Source organism: Lucilia sericata, unplaced genomic scaffold (genome assembly GCF_015586225.1).
Source record: "Lucilia sericata isolate MDLA Ls3-8-SP2 unplaced genomic scaffold, ASM1558622v1 Contig000310F_arrow, whole genome shotgun sequence".
NCBI classification, from domain to species: domain Eukaryota; kingdom Metazoa; phylum Arthropoda; class Insecta; order Diptera; family Calliphoridae; genus Lucilia; species Lucilia sericata.
The window spans coordinates 184575-205141 of NW_023994334.1; the positions used below are offsets into that span (position 1 = coordinate 184575).

At 32.6% G+C, this 20567-nt stretch overlaps 2 protein-coding genes across 2 annotated transcripts; both read right to left on the reverse strand.

Moving 5' to 3' along the window:
- Positions 1-13548: 13548 nt before the first annotated feature.
- LOC119603526 (putative gustatory receptor 59d) lies at positions 13549-14953 on the reverse strand. Its single transcript, XM_037955569.1, has 2 exons — positions 13901-14953; positions 13549-13707 (listed from the first exon to the last, which is right to left on the reverse strand). Exons 1-2 carry the CDS (start codon positions 14951-14953, stop codon positions 13549-13551), a joined length of 1212 nt encoding a protein of 403 aa, XP_037811497.1.
- A 2639-nt stretch (positions 14954-17592) lies between these two features.
- On the reverse strand, positions 17593-19057 carry LOC119603527 (putative gustatory receptor 59d). The gene is made up of 2 exons (XM_037955570.1): positions 18002-19057; positions 17593-17751 (listed from the first exon to the last, which is right to left on the reverse strand). Exons 1-2 carry the CDS (start codon positions 19055-19057, stop codon positions 17593-17595), a joined length of 1215 nt encoding a protein of 404 aa, XP_037811498.1.
- Positions 19058-20567: the final 1510 nt, after the last annotated feature.

The following is a 20567-nucleotide window of genomic DNA, read 5'->3' on the forward strand; positions in this document are numbered from 1 at the left end:
GTATTTCCTTGGCTTTGGCTGAAGGAACAGCAACACGGAAAAAGGGTCAATAAAACTATAGAGAATGTTAACAACAAAAAATAGAAGAACAATGGTCATAAATTTAAATACATACAGCGACTTTTACAAACACACATAAGTAAACCAAACAAATCCTTAAAAGAAGTAAATGTGAAGAGAGAAATTATAGCAGGGATCACAAGGTTAAAGAAAGGTTTTAGTTCACTTCTAGTTTCGTTCTAGTTCACTTCTAGTTCAGTTCTAGTCAGTTCTAGTTTAGTTCTAGTTCAGTTCTAGTTCAGTTCAAGTTCAGTTCTAGTTCAGTTCTAGTTCAGTTCTAGTTCAGTTCTAGTTCAGTTCTAGTTCAGTTCTAGTTCAGTTCTAGTTCAGTTCTAGTTCATTCTAGTTCAGTTCTAGTTCAGTTCTAGTTCAGTTCTAGTTCAGTTCTAGTTCAGTTCTAGTTCAGTTCTAGTTCAGTTCTAGTTCAGTTCTAGTTCAGTTCTAGTTCAAGTTCTAGTTCAGTTCTAGTTCAGTTCTAGTTCAGTTCTAGTTCAGTTCTAGTTCAGTTCTAGTTCAGTTCTAGTTCAGTTCTAGTTCAGTTCTAGTTCAGTTCTAGTTCAGTTCTAGTTCAGTTCTAGTTCAGTTCTAGTCAGTTCTAGTTCTAGTTTGGTTCAGTTCTAGATTTCAGTTCTAGTTCAGTTCTAGTTCAGTTCTAGTTCAGTTCTAGTTCAGTTCTAGTTCAGTTCTAGTTCAGTTCTAGTTCAGTTCTAGTTCTTCGCGTTCAGTTCAGTAGTTCTAGTTCAGTTCTATGTTTCAGTTCTAGTTCAGTTCTAGTTCAGTTCTAGTTCTAGTTCCAGTTCTGGTTCAGTTTCTAGTTCAGTTCTAGTTCAGTGTCTAGTTCAGTTCTAGTTCAGTTCTAGTTCAGTTCTTGTTCCAGTTCTAGTTCCGTTCTAGTTCAGTTCTAGTTCATTCTAGTTCAGTTTCTAGTTCAGTTCCTAGTGTCAGTTCTAGTTTCAGTTCTAGTTCGTTATCAGTTCAGTTCTAGTTCAGTTTCTAGTTCAGTTCTAGTTCAGTTCTAAGTTCAGTTCTAGTTAGTTCTAGTTCGTTTAGTTTCAGTTCTAGTTCAGTTTCTAGTTCAGTTCTAGTTCAGTTTAGTTCAGTTCTAGTTCAGTTCTAGTTCAGTTAGTTAAGTTCTAGTTCCGTTCTAGTTCAGTTCTAGTTCAGTTCTAGTTCAGTTCTAGTTCAGTTCTAGTTCAGTTCTAGTTCAGTTCTAGTTCAGTTCTAGTTCAGTTCTAGTTCAGTTCTAGTTCAGTTCTAGTTCAGTTCTAGTTCAGTTCTAGTTCAGTTCTAGTTCAGTTCTAGTTCAAGTTCTAGTTCAGTTCTTTCAGTTCTAGTTCAGTTCTAGTCAGTTCTAGTTCAGTTCCTAGTTCAGTTTAGTTCAGTCTAGTTCAGTTCTAGTCAGTTCTAGTTCAGTTCTAGTTCAGTTCTAGTTCAGTTCTAGTTCAGTTCTAGTTCAGTTCTAGTCAGTTCTAGTAGTTCTAGTTCAGTTCTAGTCAGTTCTAGTTCTAGTTTCAAAATCTAAAAAATCTCTACTATCATTTACGCCTCTACTGTCTACAAAGAACTCTATCAGCTTAGGCCTACATAATGCTTTTCAATACACTTCAGTCTTTTTTGTCCAACTGGTCAAATCGCGTTGTTAATAAACGTTTACCCACTGTGTTAAGCAAACTTTTTTTCGTCCAGCACCTCCTTTTTCACCTTCTTATAAGTAAGTGTGTTTGTATAGGAAAATCCTTGGCTAATGTAGCGTCTACGTAATTCATCACTTAAAGCAATTTAACACACGTGAGTGTAAGAATGAATTCTAGTGAGTGAGTTTGTATGTTCGTGTCATTCTATTTTGAAGCAAAAAAATGTACGTACATTTTGAAAATTTTTATTCGTTGTTGGAAATAAATTTTCCCAAAACTAAAAAAATATTAAAGTTAAACGCAAAGAAGAGTCAAGTGAAACAATTTTATATACATTTAACTAAAAATTTGCGACCTATGTCACTGCTGATTTTATAAAGTACGTTAAAACTGAAAACACATGAAGAGTGTTGGATTGTGGGGCCAGAGGTGGGCTGAGAGGAATAATTAATGATTTTCCTTTAAGAAGAATTATGGGGTGTGATAAAATTTTACCACATGCAGTAGAAATGTAAAGTTAAATAAGTTTTTTTTTTTTTTATTATTCTCAAAATATTTTGTAATTTATAGCATTTAAAGATGTGACACCAGTACACTCGAAAAATAAAATAAATTAATAACACTTTATGAGTACTGATATGCATTTGTATGTATAACTAGTTCCGGAACTGGTTTTAAGGAGTCATTTCTCTGTGATCCGTAAATCTTATTGGTAGAGCGTGTGTATGATTTCTTCACATAAGTAATGACAAAATCTTTCATCTCAATAGTTCAGCTTTCGCTCTCAACGTAGACGCTTTATATATATAGTTTCCTACATACATATGTATTTTAGGAAAGCTTTTGATCCAACAGTTCCGTTAATAAATTAAAAAAAAGTTCTGTCAACTTTTTATTTTGAGTGTATTGTCGATAAAATACTAAAATGTTAGCCGAGGGTATATTGACCGATTAAATACATTAAATATATTTTAAAGATTCGATTACAAAAATTTACTTTCACATACATTTTATCAACTCTCCAAGAAACAGCTTAAACTTTGATTTTTTCACTATCTTCATTTTCCATGTTTTAAGGCGTTTCTTTGGATTATTTTTAAATTTTAATTTTTACATCATTTTTATAACTTTGTATATTCCTTTCAAACTTTATTTCGATATATATTTTTGCACAACAATATATATTTTTTTAATAAAACCCTTTATTTTTTAAATTTGACAGCTAACTTTCTAGTATAATTTTAATTTTATACTTTTATAGCATTTATTTTTATTTTTGTAACCGTTTTCACCATGTTTATATTTGCCAAAATCGATCCGTTGCATTTGCCGTCTACTAAGAAACTAAAGCTGATTTTCAAGCTAAAAACAATTATGGTCAAAACAAAATACATGGCTAACACAATTTCTGTGGATTTTCCTATATACAACCTACACACACGTATTTCAAAATATATAAGGAAAAATTCTTATCCATGGTGAATACGAAGGCAGGATGGGAAGTGTTTTAACTAGACTATAAAAAATATTATAGACAAGAATAGAGACTAGACTGTAGGCAAGACAATAGACTAGACTAACTAGACTAGACTATAGACTAGTACTATAGACTAGACTATAGACTAGACTATAGACTAGACTATAGACTAGACTAGACTATAGACTAGACTATAGACTAGACTATAGACTAGACTATAGACTAGACTATAGACTAGACTATAGACTAGACTATAGACTAGACTATAGACTAGACTATAGACTAGACTATAGACTAGACTATAGACTAGACTATAGACTAGACTATAGACTAGACTATAGACTATAGACTAGACTATAGACTATAGACTAGACTATAGACTAGACTATAGACTAGACTATAGACTAGACTATAGACTAGACTATAGACTAGACTATAGACTAGACTATAGACTAGACTATAGACTAGACTATAGACTAGACTATAGACTAGACTATAGACTAGACTATAGACTAGACTATAGACTAGACTATAGACTAGACTATAGACTAGACTATAGACTAGACTATAGACTAGACTATAGACTAGACTATAGACTAGACTATAGACTAGACTATAGACTATAGTCTAGTCTATACTATAGACTAGACTATAGACTAGACTATAGACTAGACTATAGACTAGACTATAGACTAGACTATAGACTAGACTATAGACTAGACTATAGACTAGACTATAGACTAGACTATAGACTAGACTATAGACTAGACTATAGACTATAGTCTAGTCTATACTATAGACTAGACTATAGACTAGACTATAGACTAGACTATAGACTAGACTATAGACTAGACTATAGACTAGACTATAGACTAGACTATAGACTAGACTATAGACTAGACTATAGACTAGACTATAGACTAGACTATAGACTAGACTATAGACTAGACTATAGACTAGACTATAGACTAGACTATAGACTAGACTATAGACTAGACTATAGACTAGACTATAGACTAGACTATAGACTAGACTATAGACTAGACTATAGACTAGACTATAGACTAGACTATAGACTAGACTATAGACTAGACTATAGACTAGACTATAGACTAGACTATAGACTAGACTATAGACTAGACTATAGACTAGACTATAGACTAGACTTCTAGCTAAGACTTAGGACTATAGACTAGACTATAGACTAGGACTATAGGACTAGACTAGTAGACTAGGACCTATTAGACTAGACTATAGACTAGACTATAGACTAGGACGATAGACTAGGACTATAGACTTAGACTATAGACTAGGACGATCTAGACCGCCCCGATTAGACTAATGACTATAGACTATAGACTAGACTATAGACTAGGATATAGACTAGACTATAGGACGATGGACTATAAGGACTAGACTATAGAATAGACTATAGACTAGACTATAGACTAGACTATAGGACTAGACTATAGACTAGACTATAGACTAGACTATAGACTAGACTAATAGACTAGACTATAGACTAGACTATAGGACTAGACTAGACTAGACTATGACTAGACTATAGACTAGACTATAGACTAGACTATACTAGACTATAGACTAGACTATAGACTAGACTATAGACTAGACTATACTAGACTATAGACTAGACTATAGACTAGACTATAGACTAGACTATAGACTAGACTATAGACTAGACTATAGACTAGACTATAGACTAGACTATAGACTAGACTATAGACTAGACTATAGACTAGACTATAGACTAGACTATAGACTAGACTATAGACTAGACTATAGACTAGACTATAGACTAGACTATAGACTAGACTATAGACTAGACTATAGACTAGACTATAGACTAGACTATAGACTAGACTATAGACTAGACTATAGACTAGACTATAGACTAGACTATAGACTAGACTATAGACTAGACTATAGACTAGACTATAGACTAGACTATAGACTAGACTATAGACTAGACTATAGACTAGACTATAGACTAGACTATAGACTAGACTATAGACTAGATATAGACTAGACTATAGACTAGACTATAGACTAGACTATAGACTAGACTATAGACTAGACTATAGACTAGACTATAGACTAGACTATAGACTAGACTATAGACTAGACTATAGACTAGACTATAGATTAGACTATAGACTAGACTATAGACTAGACTATAGACTAGATTATAGACTAGACTATAGACTAGACTATAGACTAGACTATAGACTAGACTATAGACTAGACTATAGACTAGACTATAGACTAGACTATAGACTAGACTATAGACTAGACTATAGTTTCTTAATTTTTCCAGATTACACTCGTACTAGTCCCATATATAGTCATATATATAGGACTTACTTTTTTAGTTGTTTTTGCACATATTCACATTCATTCCTACTAGCTTACTAGGATTTATATACAACTAAACATACATATACATATTTTATTATTAGTGCTTTCGTTAAATTCCTTGCACGGTTAACGCTTAAAGCTTTATGAATTCTTTTCCCTATATAGAACACTCTTACTGACTTTTTAACTGTTTTAGTATTAGTACATTAGAATTAGTAGTAGTATTAGTATTATACGAAAAACGTGGGTCAGTAAACCTACTTCCGGTTGACATAAATTCGCCTTGGACATGAAAACTTTTACTGTTTTCTTATTTTAATGTTTGTATGTGTAAAGTTTTATTGTTATTGTGTATAAGTGTTTGTGAATTTAAGTTTGTAATACCCGTCCAATATTTGTATAAAATATTTTGAATTGTTTTTAATAGTTTTAGAGTTGGCTTCTGTATATTTTTGTTTTTATTACAACAAAATAGAAAAATCTCTTTCTGTGGGGTTTTTTTTTGTTTGCAGCAAAATATGACTGACTGTTGATTGTAAAATCACGTTACTTAACAGAAAATTAGTTTATAACATGAATAATTTTGCTATTTAGATAAGAGTTAAAGTTTTTATAAGATATGCTGAAAATCTTAGTAAATTTACATAGAAAATATTAAAGGTTTGCATAGACTTATAATAAATATTGAAAAAATTACTGAAAAATTAAAGTTCTTTCACGTTGTATTTAGTATTTAGAAAGGGCGTTTGATTTTGACTTTATTAAAGAGTTAAACACATTTACGAGCATAATCTTGATATTTATTTCTTTTGGAAATAAACACACTTTGCTAATATTAATTGCTAAATAACTAGCACAAAAAGAAAGAAATCTTCTTAAAACCGTTCTCTTAAAAATAGTTCCAAAAATAACAATACTCTCACGTGGTGACCAAAAAACAACCAACAGTTAAAAACAAATAAAAAAAACCCAAAATAAAAACAAGAACACCACCAGCAGCAAAAATATATGTATATAAAGCTGTTCCAAAGTAGTAATTTTAATCAAAAATAGGTCAAGGATATAATAAGTAAAAACACACACTTTTTCTTATAAGTATTAAAGCCAACCATTCAGCAAATTTGTCAATAAATCCCTCCTCCTCTTAAGAAAAATTGGGTACAACATTTTCATAGGTATTAAAAGAGGGCTGTACTCGTAATAATTTGACCCCGACTAAATACCCACCAACAACAAAAGAAAATTTGCGTAAATATCTTGACTTTCCCATGCGTGACATCAACATGATTTGTAGTTTTTTTTTTAAAAAAAAACATTGCAACAAATTCTTCATAATAATATATTAAGAGAATTAATACTACTTTAGAGTTATGAATGAAAATTCCCTCAGAGTAGTGGGTATGTAAGTAATTTGTGTAATTTTTATATTTTTGGCTGATGAGTTAACAATTTATTATTGCTAAATGAATTCATTTGGAAAAAGTGAACAATTTATTATAAATTATTTGGAAAATTGTATAAAGAAACAAAAATTATGAAAATAAATAAATAGAACAAAAACAAGAATTACCCTAATTAATTTGTCAATTATAGATTTACTATAGTCCAGACTATAGAGTGACTACAATCTATACTCTAGACTGACAATAGTCCAGACTATAGTCCAGACTATGGACTGACTATAGTCTAGACTATAGACTGATTATAGTCCAGACTATAGACTGACTATAGCCTAGACTATAGACTTATTATAGACTGACTATAGTCTATACTATAGACTGACTATAGTCCAGACTATAGACTGCCTATAGTCCAGACTATAGACTGACTATAGTCCAGACTATAGACTGACTATAGTTCAGACTATAGACTGACTATAGTCCAGACTATAGACTGACTATAGTCCAGACTATGGACTGACTATAGTCTAGACTATAGACTGATTATAGTCCAGACTATAGACTTATTATAGACTGACTATAGTCTATACTATAGACTGACTATAGTCCAGACTATAGACTGACTATAGTCCAGACTATAGACTGACTATAGTCCAGACTATAGACTGACTATAGTCCACACTGACTATAGTCCAGACTATAGACTGACTATAGTCCAAACTATAGTCCAGACTATAGACTGACTATAGTCCAGACTATAGACTGACTATAGTCCAGTCTATAGACTGACTATAGTCCAGTCTATAGTCCAGACTATAGACTGACTATAGCCTAGACTATAGACTTATTATAGACTGACTATAGTCTATACTATAGACTGACTATAGTCCAGACTATAGACTGCCTATAGTCCAGACTATAGACTGACTATAGTCCAGACTATAGACTGACTATAGTCTAGACTATAGACTGATTATAGTCCAGACTATAGACTTATTATAGACTGACTATAGTCTATACTATAGACTGACTATAGTCCAGACTATAGACTGACTATAGTCCAGACTATAGACTGACTATAGTCCAGACTATAGACTGCCTATAGTCCAGACTATAGACTGCCTATAGTCCAGACTATAGACTGACTATAATCCAGACTATAGACTGACTATAATCCAGACTATAGACTGACTATAGTCCAGACTATAGACTGACTATAGTACAGACTATAGACTGACTATAGTCCAGTCTATAGACTGACTATAGACCAGACTATAGACTGACTTTAGTCCAGACTATAGACTGATCAAAGTCCAGACTATAGACTGACTATAATTCAGACTATATACTGACCATAGTCCAGATTATAGACTGACTATAGTTCAGACTATAGATTTACTATAGTCCAGACTGAATATAGTTCAGACTATAGACTGACTATAATCCAGATTATAGACTGATTATAGTCAAGGGTAATAGATTAATTCTATTTTGCGTTTTGGTTTATGGTCTTAATTAAATCGTCTGCGAAATGCATTCCGATCATCATGATGTTCAAGTACCTCTTCCAAGTCCTCCCCAATTGTATCGAAATTTGTGCGGTCGGTTATTTTAGCTGGTACCGTAATCCATTTTGTTTTAGGCGATACGGCAATAACTGAAGCTCGACGAAAAGGTCCCGATAGTACCGATGATGATGACGACGATGAATGTATATTTGAAGACCAAGGTGGAGAGGTTTGTGTATTGGGTTGTGGAGACACTTCATATTTTTTACGAAAATTGTACTCATTTTGCATGTTGCCATACTGAGGCTTTATATCTCCCTGGTAAAGTGTAGAAAAATCCGGATGTTGATGTTCATAGAAGGGGTTTTGTGAATTGCTATATTGTGGTATAATTATGGATGGTTGGGGTGCTGGTTGGGCATTATATTCGGTGTGATGGTAATTGTATTGTTGCTCGAGTGCTGGTGGTTTGTAGGGGGGATTGTGTTGAACTACTAAAGTTTGATTATTATAAGAGTGAGTTTGTTGTTGTGGTGGGTAATATGACATATGCTCATATGGATCCGGTTTATGAGGATCATGGTTATGTGGTTTTGCATAACTAATGGGTACCTCAGGTTCTGGCGTATTGTAGGTGTATTGAGGAGAAAGCTGCTGTTGTGTTGGATAAGATACAGCAGGTTTAGCCTGCTCCACAGGTTTGTTATTTTCTCCCGGATTATTGCTATAAGGCGATTGCAAATTAACTGATGGTCCTGTTGATTGTACCTTGGAAGGAGCTTGTGCAGCCGCTGCTGCTACTAAATCTGCCGGTTGCATAACGATATTGGCTGAATTGGGGTTATAACCAGAACTTTGTTCTCTAGAATTCATATCACCCATTTTATTAAAACTTTTACGTATAACGTTGGTAGTCATAACCATGACGGTGGGATTCATAGCATCCATATGATCTTTAATGCAACCTTGTAAAACATTGATGAAAAATAAGAAAGACAACAAAGTCAAAGCCGACATAGCCGAAGAACCCTTTTTACCACCTCCGCTTTTTTTACCACCAACACCACTAAGACCTAGTGAAGGTTTTGCCGGTGGATGAACAGCAGGTACTGCGGGAGGCCCATAACCAGTACCGGAGGCAGCTTGATAAGAATAACTTCCACCACTGGGCATATGAGCCGGGGGACCCGAATGATAATCATAATCGGGAGGATCCAAGCTATATATAAACACAACATTTGTAGAGCAATTCATTGACAATACATTCCTACTTACCCATAACCTGATTGACCACTAGCTCCAGACCATTGATTATTCATGTTTGAGCCCGCACCTACCAAATTACGAAAAGGATGAGTACTTTGAAATCTAGGCTTCGAACCAAGACCTGCTGTATAAGCTGGATAATACAAGCCCCCAAACGACATTCTTATTTTGTTTCAAAACACAACTGTTTTCTTTTACTTTTGGTGCAAAAGTGACAGAACTTCTTTTTGCTAAATCTTATTTGTTATTTCTATATAATCTTCTTCTATAGCATTTAATTAACCAAGCATGTCATAAAACTTAAGTTTTAAGAGTGACACAGACTTTAATTAGAGCAGTGAGGTGTAGCTTCTATAGTTTGTTAAAACACTGAGTGATTTGTTTATTAAATAATGTTTGTTGTTACTCAGAAAATTTTTAAATAAACGTATCGTCAGCCGATATGTAAATGGGCTAGAAAAATATCAAAAATATTTCCTTATTTTCAGTGTTTCTCTATAAAAGAAAATTAAATTTTCTATAAATTCTATTGAAAAAAATTTCTATTATATAGACTGGATTAAATTCTAGCTTACAGAGTCGACTATATTTAAGACTATAGAGTGGACTTCATTTAGTCTATAGAATGGACTATAGTCCAGACTATAGATTCGACTTTAGTCCGGACTTTAGATTAGACAATAGTTCAGACTATAGATTAGACAATAGTTCAGACTATAGATTAGACCATAGGTCACTCTATAGACTAGACTATAGTCTAGTCTAGTCTAGTCTATAGTTGTCTATAGTCTAGTCTATAGTCTAGTCTATAGTCTAGTCTATAGTCTAGTCTATAGTCTAGTCTATAGTCTAGTCTATAGTCTAGTCTATAGTCTAGTCTATAGTCTAGTCTATAGTCTAGTCTATAGTCTAGTCTATAGTCTAGTCTATAGTCTAGTCTATAGTCTAGTCTATAGTCTAGTCTATAGTCTAGTCTATAGTCTAGTCTATAGTCTAGTCTATAGTCTAGTCTATAGTCTAGTCTATAGTCTAGTCTATAGTCTAGTCTAGTCTAGTCTAGTCTATAGTCTAGTCTATAGTCTAGTCTATAGTCTAGTCTATAGTCTAGTCTATAGTCTAGTCTATAGTCTAGTCTATAGTCTAGTCTATAGTCTAGTCTATAGTCTAGTCTATAGTCTAGTCTATAGACTAGTCTATAGTCTAGTCTATAGTCTAGTCTATAGTCTAGTCTATAGACTAGTCTATAGTCTAGTCTATAGTCTAGTCTATAGTCTAGTCTATAGTCTAGTCTATAGTCTAGTCTATAGTCTAGTCTATAGTCTAGTCTATAGTCTAGTCTATAGTCTAGTCTATAGTCTAGTCTATAGTCTAGTCTATAGTCTAGTCTAGTCTATAGTCTAGTCTATAGTCTAGTCTATAGTCTAGTCTATAGTCTAGTCTAGTCTATAGTCTAGTCTATAGTCTAGTCTATAGTCTAGTCTATAGTCTAGTCTATAGTCTAGTCTATAGTCTAGTCTATAGTCTAGTCTATAGTCTAGTCTATAGTCTAGTCTATAGTCTAGTCTATAGTCTAGTCTATATCTAGTCTATAGTCTAGTCTATAGTCTAGTCTATAGTCTAGTCTATAGTCTAGTCTATAGTCTAGTCTATAGTCTAGTCTATAGTCTAGTCTATAGTCTAGTCTATAGTCTAGTCTATAGTCTAGTCTATAGTCTAGTCTATAGTCTAGTCTATAGTCTAGTCTATAGTCTAGTCTATAGTCTAGTCTATAGTCTAGTCTATAGTCTAGTCTATAGTCTAGTCTATAGTCTAGTCTATAGTCTAGTCTATAGTCTAGTCTATAGTCTAGTCTATAGTCTAGTCTATAGTCTAGTCTATAGTCTAGTCTATAGTCTAGTCTATAGTCTAGTCTATAGTCTAGTCTATAGTCTAGTCTATAGTCTAGTCTATAGTCTAGTCTATAGTCTAGTCTATAGTCTAGTCTATAGTCTAGTCTATAGTCTAGTCTATAGTCTAGTCTATAGTCTAGTCTATAGTCTAGTCTATAGTCTAGTCTATAGTCTAGTCTATAGTCTAGTCTATAGTCTAGTCTATAGTCTAGTCTATAGTCTAGTCTATAGTCTAGTCTATAGTCTAGTCTATAGTCTAGTCTAGTCTATAGTCTAGTCTAGTCTATAGTCTAGTCTATAGTCTAGTCTATAGTCTAGTCTATAGTCTAGTCTATAGTCTAGTCTATAGTCTAGTCTATAGTCTAGTCTATAGTCTAGTCTATAGTCTAGTCTATAGTCTAGTCTATAGTCTAGTCTATAGTCTAGTCTATAGTCTAGTCTATAGTCTAGTCTATAGTCTAGTCTATAGTCTAGTCTATAGTCTAGTCTATAGTCTAGTCTATAGTCTAGTCTATAGTCTAGTCTATAGTCTAGTCTATAGTCTAGTCTATAGTCTAGTCTATAGTCTAGTCTATAGTCTAGTCTATAGTCTAGTCTATAGTCTAGTCTATAGTCTAGTCTATAGTCTAGTCTATAGTCTAGTCTATAGTCTAGTCTATAGTCTTGTCTATAGTCTAGTCTATAGTCTTGTCTATAGTCTAGTCTATAGTCTAGTCTATAGTCTAGTCTAGTATAGTCTATAGTCTAGTCTATAGTCTAGTCTATAGTCTAGTCTATAGTCTAGTCTATAGTCTAGTCTATAGTTTAGTCTATAGTCTAGTCTATAGTCTAGTCTATAGTCTAGTCTATAGTCTAGTCTATAGTCTAGTCTATAGTCTAGTCTATAGTCTAGTCTATAGTCTAGTCTATAGTCTAGTCTATAGTCTAGTATAGTCTAGTCTATAGTCTAGTCTAGTCTAGTCTAGTCTAGTCTAGTCTAGTCTAGTCTAGTCTAGTCTAGTCTATAGTCTATAGTCTAGTCTATAGTCTAGTCTAGTCTATATTCTAGTCTATATTCTAGTCTATAGTCTAGTCTATAGTCTAGTCTATAGTCTAGTCTATAGTCTAGTCTATAGTCTAGTCTATAGTCTAGTCTATAGTCTAGTCTATAGTCTAGTTTATAGTCTAGTCTATAGTCTAGTATATAGACTAGTCTATAGTCTAGTCTATAGTCTAGTCTATAGTCTAGTCTATAGTCTAGTCTAGTCTATAGTCTATAGTCTAGTCTATAGTTTAGTCTAGTCTATAGTCTAGTCTATAGTTTAGTCTAGTCTATAGTCTAGTCTATAGTCTAGTCTATAGTCTAGTCTATAGTCTAGTCTATAGTCTAGTCTATAGTCTAGTCTATAGTCTAGTCTATAGTCTAGTCTATAGTCTAGTCTATAGTCTAGTCTATATTCTGGTCAATTCTATAAAGTAGTTTTTAGACTAGTCCACAGTCTACTCTATTTCCTAGTCTATAGTGTGGTATATAGTTTAGTTCATATTCTGAACAATAATCTGGACTATATTGTGTTTAACCCTTTACAAAATGTAAATTTCTAATGGAATTTTCAATGATTTGTTTTTGCGTTATTTTAATTTAAGGCGAGATCAAATACATAGAAATTTTATATTATTAAAAAAGACATGCAAGTGCATGCATAAATACATATTTTTATTTCATTTCACTTTTCTTTATGCCATAAAGTAAGCGGGTCAATAAGCAAATGACGTGTCTGTTTAACAGGAAATAAAAGCAAAAGAGAGAAAATGACAAGGTTTTGGGCTTGACTTGTTTTAAATGACAGTAATTATTGTTTTATTCCTTCAAAATATTGAAGAAAAAGTTTATTAAATTTACAGTTTTTGCTAAGGTGCAGCTTAGGTTCTACTAAAATGTGTGTATTTTGCAAAATATTAATTCTTACTATATTTATAATCGTATTGCATTAAAACAATAGCATTCGATATGGTGGAGCCAAAGGTGGCAAATGACATGGAACGACTAAATTGAAATAAACCCAACAATTTCATTTCCAAAGGAAATAAAGCCAATTGTATGGAAAAATCTTTTAACTGTAAATAAATGTACAAAAGGAAAGAATTATATATATATTTTTTTAAACAAATGATAACTTGTTAAGTCATGTTTCATTAAGTAAATGTAAGGGGTCATGCATGACCAGAAATGAAATGTGATGAAAAAGATGATGATATTATAATGTGGTTTAAGTTATTAAGTTAATTTTAATCTCTCTTTACTACTCACACTCTTTTCAAATCTCTCATCCAATGTTGGCAACCAGGGTTGACGATTTTTCAACAAATCAGCTGTTCTCTGCACATTATCACAAAAATTCAACATGTTTACCATAAATAAATGTAAATCCATATAAAAGAAAAATAATAATATTGATAAAATTATCAAAGTCCATAACATGCTTAATTCGGACAGCTTCTCATGTTGCACAATCATATAGCCCATGTAGAGAATATTAATATTATTCATATACACAGTCAACGTTATACAAGCACCCTGCCAATCATAGATTCGTTGCACTCGCTCCCCTATACGTTGTAATTTATATTGATTGACTGCCAAGTCATCTAATTCATCCGCCAAATTGCAACATGATGTTATCAGGGCTCCCGGTTTGATTCGTTTCAAACGTTGTAACTTAAACAAAACCGAGGAAGTATTTAATATTCTTCTAACCTCCTCATTGACAACAGCTAAAAGAGCATTGACATTGAGTAAAGCGAAAAAGTGATGAGTCATTATGACATTCAAAACCGTGGACATGGCTCCTAAACCTGTTATAATTAACGGTGACTCCAGATCAAAAATACCCCGTAATACATCAAATGAACCATAAAATGTTATAATATTCGATATAAAACCCCAATAGAATTTCGCTCTTATAGATTTCTCAAAATAGCACTGCACTTTCACTGACATTACATATTTTTTAAATAAATTATAACGTAAATGTTGAAAATCTCTTATGGTTCTCATAAACTCTTTACGTTTGATCCAATTTAACATTACTGTTATTAAAACCGCTATTATCCGTACCAAACAGATTACGGCAGTGATTTTGTAGTGAAGCTCAGGGCCATTGGCATTTCTCGGTTTCCATTGTACGCGAAATAGCAGAGCTACCGAACTAAACATCAAAGCACTGACCAGACAGCTGTACAAAGTGATGATAAAGTTTGTTTTCAATTTACCCGAGTCATAGTTGTAGGAAAAGGCCACTATACCCAGTAATTGTGATATGTAATAGACGCAGATTATCATCCAACGTGTTGTTCGTTTCATGGTATTTTTCGTATTGCCGGAAGACATATGATACTTCCGTCAATGTTGAAGACTTATTTAATATATTTGTACATTAATGATAGATTTGTTATAGATAATTAATCATTACCAATCAGTTTTTTATTGTCGTCCATTAGCATAGTTTTTAATTAAATACTTGTTTCCATTACGAACTCATTCTTCATAATGTCTCAGCAAATTTTTCTGCTACAAAAACAATCTTATATCGGTGAATCATAATAAAGTTGTATGGTCAGTTAGCTTTGAATGCAGGCTGTAGTCTAGTCTAAAATCTGGACTATAGTTTAGTCTATAGTCTGGACTATAGTCTAGTCTATACTCTGTACTATGTATGGTCTAGTCTGTAGTCTGAACTATGGCGTAGTCTATAGTCTGGACTATAGTCTAGTATATACTCTGAACAATGTATAGTCTATGTGCCGGACTATAGTCTAGTCTATACTCTGTATAGTCTAGTCTATATTCTGGACTATAGTCTAGTCAACAGTTTGGACTATAGTCTATTCTATAGTCTGGGCTATAGTCTAGTCTATAGTATGGACTATAGTATAGTCTATAGTTAGGACTATAGTCTAGTCTATAGTCTGGACTATAGTCTAGTCTATAGTCTGGACTATAGTCTAGTCTATAGTCTGGACAATAGTCTAGTCTATAGTCTGGACAATAGTCTACTCTACTAGAGTCTAGTCTATAGCCTGGACTATATTCTAGTCTATAGTCTGGACAAAAGTCTAGTCTATAGTCTGGACTATAGTCTAGTCCACAGTCTATAGTCTGGACTATAGTCTATTCTATAGCCTGGACTATAGTCTAGTCTATAGTCTGGACTATAGTCTAGTCTATAGTCTAGACTATAGTCTAGTATATAGTCTGGACTATAGTCTAGTCTTCAGTCTGGACTATAGTCTATAATCTGGACTATAGTCTAGTCTATAGTCTAGTCCAACGGTTCCCAAAAGGGGGTCCGCGGACCCCTAGTGGTCCGTAGCAAAATCCTAGGGGGTCCGCGAAGACGAACGAAAAAAATCATGAATAAAAAATATTCTCTATATGTTAGAAAATATTAAAAATATCTCCAAATTTTTCATAAATACTAAAATACACAATTTTTATTCAATAATCCCAGATTTGTTGGTGACTTTTTGAATTTTATTGTTTCGGTCGTTTATCAGGATGAAGCTAGGCCCTACAAATTTATTGTTTCACTTTTATAAAGTAAAGTATTACGTGATTTGTAATTTTTATAAATGTATATGTATCGAAATAAATGTTTTTATATTAGACGGATAATGATTTGCCTTAGAATTAAATACTGATACTGGTATCCCGGAATATGAAGTTAGGTCACATTTCATAATATTTTTATAAATTGTAAGCAAAAGTGTTAATCTAGTTAATTTTAAATATACGTGACGTGATACACAGATTTTAACTTCATTTTGTTGTCCAATATTATTAAATCAACATCAGAAAATTCATAGCGTTTTGCGTAAATAGTCAAAACCACGCAGTAAAATAATTAGTAGGTATTTTAAAATTCAAATTTAAGATCTAAATTCACAGTACATTCGCAAAGAGTTCAGGTCATATTTTATGTGGGTAACGCATTACGCAACAACATCGAAGAAGTCTAACTTTCACATATTTTCCCGAAAACTTAGCTTACATACTCAGCTCACTCCTATGCAATCGCAAAAAAATTTAGAAACATGACTCTTTAAACACATGTCGACAATACTTGATAAAGAAACCTTTTCGCTACCTTGGCGAGAAATGAACATGAAAGCTCTCACGATCATAAAATTAAACATCATGTTAGAAGTCATTCTATATTTAAAACCATGTAATTGAAAACATCTCCGAAATACTAAATATTCTCAATGTACGGGAATATTTTATAGGGTTTATGGACCAGGACTAAGACAATTTTCGTATGAACAATTATTTATAACAATAATATATCAAAATATGTATGGGGGTCCGTCAAATTAAATAAATTCCTCAAGGGGTCCGCGAAGTAAAAAACGGTGGGAACCGCTGGTCTAGTCTATAATATGTACTATAGTCAAGTCTATAGTCTGGACTATAGTCTAGTCTATAGTTTAGTCTATAGTCTAGTACATAGTGTAATCTATAGTCAGGTCTAGTATATAGCTTAATCCATATTATGGACTATTGTCTAGTTTAAACTCTTTTCTGCAGTTTGAACTATATTATTTTCTTTATCCTTTGCCAAATTTTTTATGTCCTTGAAATCGTACACCCTTTAAAAAACTAATCTTTCTAATTGTGTTTTCAATCATTTTTATTCTCAATTTTAATTTAAGGTGAGATTAAGGCGAGAATATAAATAATTTCGTATTAGTAAAAAAGGCATGCTAGTGCATGCACAAATGTTTAAAACATCTTTTATATTATTTGCTTTTTCCTTTACCTATATGACGTGCCCATTTTACAAAAAGTAAAGGGAGAACAGAAAAAATTAAAAGGTATTGGGCTTGGATTTTATTCAAATGACAGTAATTATAGTTTTATTATTATTTTTAAAAAAGAAAATAATTTTAAAAATTTACAATTTTTACTAAGGTGCAGCTTAATGTCTGTTTTTTTTCTAAATATTAATTCTTACTATATTTATAATCATATTGCATTAAAACAATAGCATTCGATATGGTGGAGCCAAAGGTGGCAAATGACATGGAACGATTAAATTGAAATAAACCCAACAATTTCATTTCCAAAGGAAATAAAGCCAATTGTATAGAAAAGTCTTTTAACTGTAAAGAAATGTATAAGAAGAAAAACAAAAAGATTACAATTTTAAAAACAGCCGATGAATTGCTAGGTGATGTGTCATCAATTACTTAAGTGCATGTCATGCATGACTAAAAATGAAATGTGATGAAAATAGGTGATATGGTTTGAATATGGTTAGAAGATCAGATGGGAAAACTATAGAAATGGTTAATTTATTGATATTTATTTGCAAGTTATCCATTTAATATGCATTCCGTCTTTACTACTCACACTCTTCTCAAATCTCTCATCCAATGTTGGCAACCAGGGTTGACGATTTTTCAACAAATCAGCTGTTCTCTGCACATTGTCACCAAAATTCAACATGTTTATGGTGAATAAATGTAAATCTTTATAGAAGAAATATAACACTATTGATACAATTATAGAAGTCCAAATGACGCCCAACTCTTGTGATAATTCCTCATGCTGCACTATCATATAGCCCATATAGAGCACATTGATATTATTCATATATAAAGTCAACATTACACAAGCACCCTGTAAATCATACAAACGTTGCACTCGTTCTCCTATAAGTTTAAATTTATAATGATAAAATGCCAAATCATCCAATTCATCGGCCAAATTGCAACATGTTGTTATTAGGGCACCCGGTTTAATTTTTTTCAAACGCTGTAGTTTAAATAAAACTGAGGAGCTGTTTAATATTCTCCTCAGCTCCTCATTGACAACAGCTAAAAGAGCATTTACATTTAGTAAAGCGAAAAAGTGATGAGTCATTATGATATTCAAAACCGTGGACATGGTTCCCAAACCCGTTATAATAAGCGGCGACTCCAGATCAAAAATTCCCCGAAGTATGTCATAAGAACTTGTAAACACCATAATATTCGACATCAAACCCCAGAAAAATTTGTCTCTTATAGATTTCTCAAAATACTGCTGCACCTTCGTCGACATAACATATTTTTTTAACAAAGTTGATCTTAAACGTTGAAAATCTCTTATGTTTCTTATAAATTCCTTGCGTTTGATCCAGTTTAGTATCACACTTATTAGAACCGCTATTATACGTACTAAACATATTAAGGCAGTGATTTTAAAATGCAGTTCGGGTCCATTGGCATTTCTCGGTTTCCATTGTATACGAGGTATTAGTGCAACAGAACTAAACATCAAAGCACTTACCATACAACTATATAAAGTAATGGAGAAAGTAGTTTTCAACTTTCCAGTATCATAGTTGTAGGAAAAAGCCACTATACCAAGTACTTGAGATATGCAAAAGACGCAGATAATCATCCAATGTGTTGACCGTTTCATGGTTTGTTACGTATTGCCGGAAGACAAATAAATCTTCCGTCAATGTTGGCGGAAGGAGTATGAGTAAAGTACTTTAACGATAGATTTATTAGATAGTTTATCGTTACCAATCAGTTTTATTATTGATATTCATTTACAAAGTTAATAATATAATATTTGTTTCCATTATGCACTCATTTCTTTACAATTCCTCAATTAATTTTTCTGATAAAACTCACTCATCATGGTATAATTAATAGTGAAGACTAGAATAGAATAGTCTATAGTCCAAACTGTAGTACAGTATATAGTCTGGATAAAAATAAACTTTATAGTCTGGACTATAGTCTATTTTTCTGTCTGAATTACAGTCTAGTTTATAGCCTGGGCTATAATCAGGCCTATAGTCTGAACTGTAGTATGGTCTCTAGTGTGGACAATAGTATGGTCTATAGTCTGAACTATAATATGGTCTATAGTACGGACTATATAATAATCTATAGCCTGGGCCATAGTCTATAATTTGGTCTGTAGTCTAGTATATAGTCTAGACTATAGTCTAGTCTATATTCTTGACAATAGTCTAGTGTATGTTCTGGACTATATTCTGAACTGTAGTCTAGTCTGGACTATAGTCTAGTCTGGACTATAGTCTGAACTCCATTCTAGTCTGGACTTTAGTCTGAACTATAGTCTAGTCTATAGTTTGGACTATAGTGTAGTCCATTGTCTGGACTATAGTGTAGCTTATAGCCTGGACTATAGTTTAGTCTATAGTTTATATAGGGCCATAGTATAGTCTATAATTTGGTCTGTAGTATAGAATATAATCTAGACTATAGTCTACTATATTCTTGACAATAGTCTAGTGTATGTTCTGCATTAGAGTCTAGTCTGGACTATAGTCTGAACTATAGTCTAATCTGGACTATAGTCTAAACTATAATCTAGTCTGGATCATAATTTGAACTATAGTCTAGACCACAGTCTGAACTACAATCTGGGCTATAGTGTAGTCTATAGTCTGGACTATAGTTTAGTCTATAGTTTGGACTATAGTCTAGTCTATAATCTGGACTGTAGTCTAGTATATAGTCTGGACTGCAATATACACGGTATTATGTACTATAGCTCAGTCAATAGTCTAAACTTGACTCTAACCTATATATTATATAGCCTATGCTAGGGACTATAACATTCTCTATAGTCTGGACTATAGTCAATGGACTACAGTCTAGTTTATAGCCAGGACTGAAGTCTGTTACTTTTTCAATAGTGTGGATTATAGCATAATCTGGACTAAAGTTAGACTATAGTAGACTATATTGTAGTCTATTATCTGTACTATAGTCTAGTCTATAATCTGGACTATAATATAGTTAGCATTATAACAAATTCCATTATCTGGATTGAAGTCTAATATATAGTCTGAAATATAGTGTAGTCTTTAATTAGGCTTCTGTCCACTTTTTATTTTGGACTATAGTCTAGACTAAATTTTGTTAGTCTATTTCTGAACTATAGTATAGTC

Bases quoted from the DNA above. Each gene is read 5' to 3' on its own strand.
- LOC119603526 (XM_037955569.1), bottom strand. From the start codon at position 14,953: ATGAAACGAACAACACGTTGGATGATAATCTGCGTCTATTACATATCA. The intron at 13,708-13,900 runs GTGAGTAGTAAA...ATTTATTTACAG, and splicing joins ATGAGAGATTTGAAAAGAGT to TTAAAAGATTTTTCCATACA.
- LOC119603527 (XM_037955570.1), bottom strand. From the start codon at position 19,057: ATGAAACGGTCAACACATTGGATGATTATCTGCGTCTTTTGCATATCT. The intron at 17,752-18,001 runs GTGAGTAGTAAA...ATTTCTTTACAG, and splicing joins ATGAGAGATTTGAGAAGAGT to TTAAAAGACTTTTCTATACA.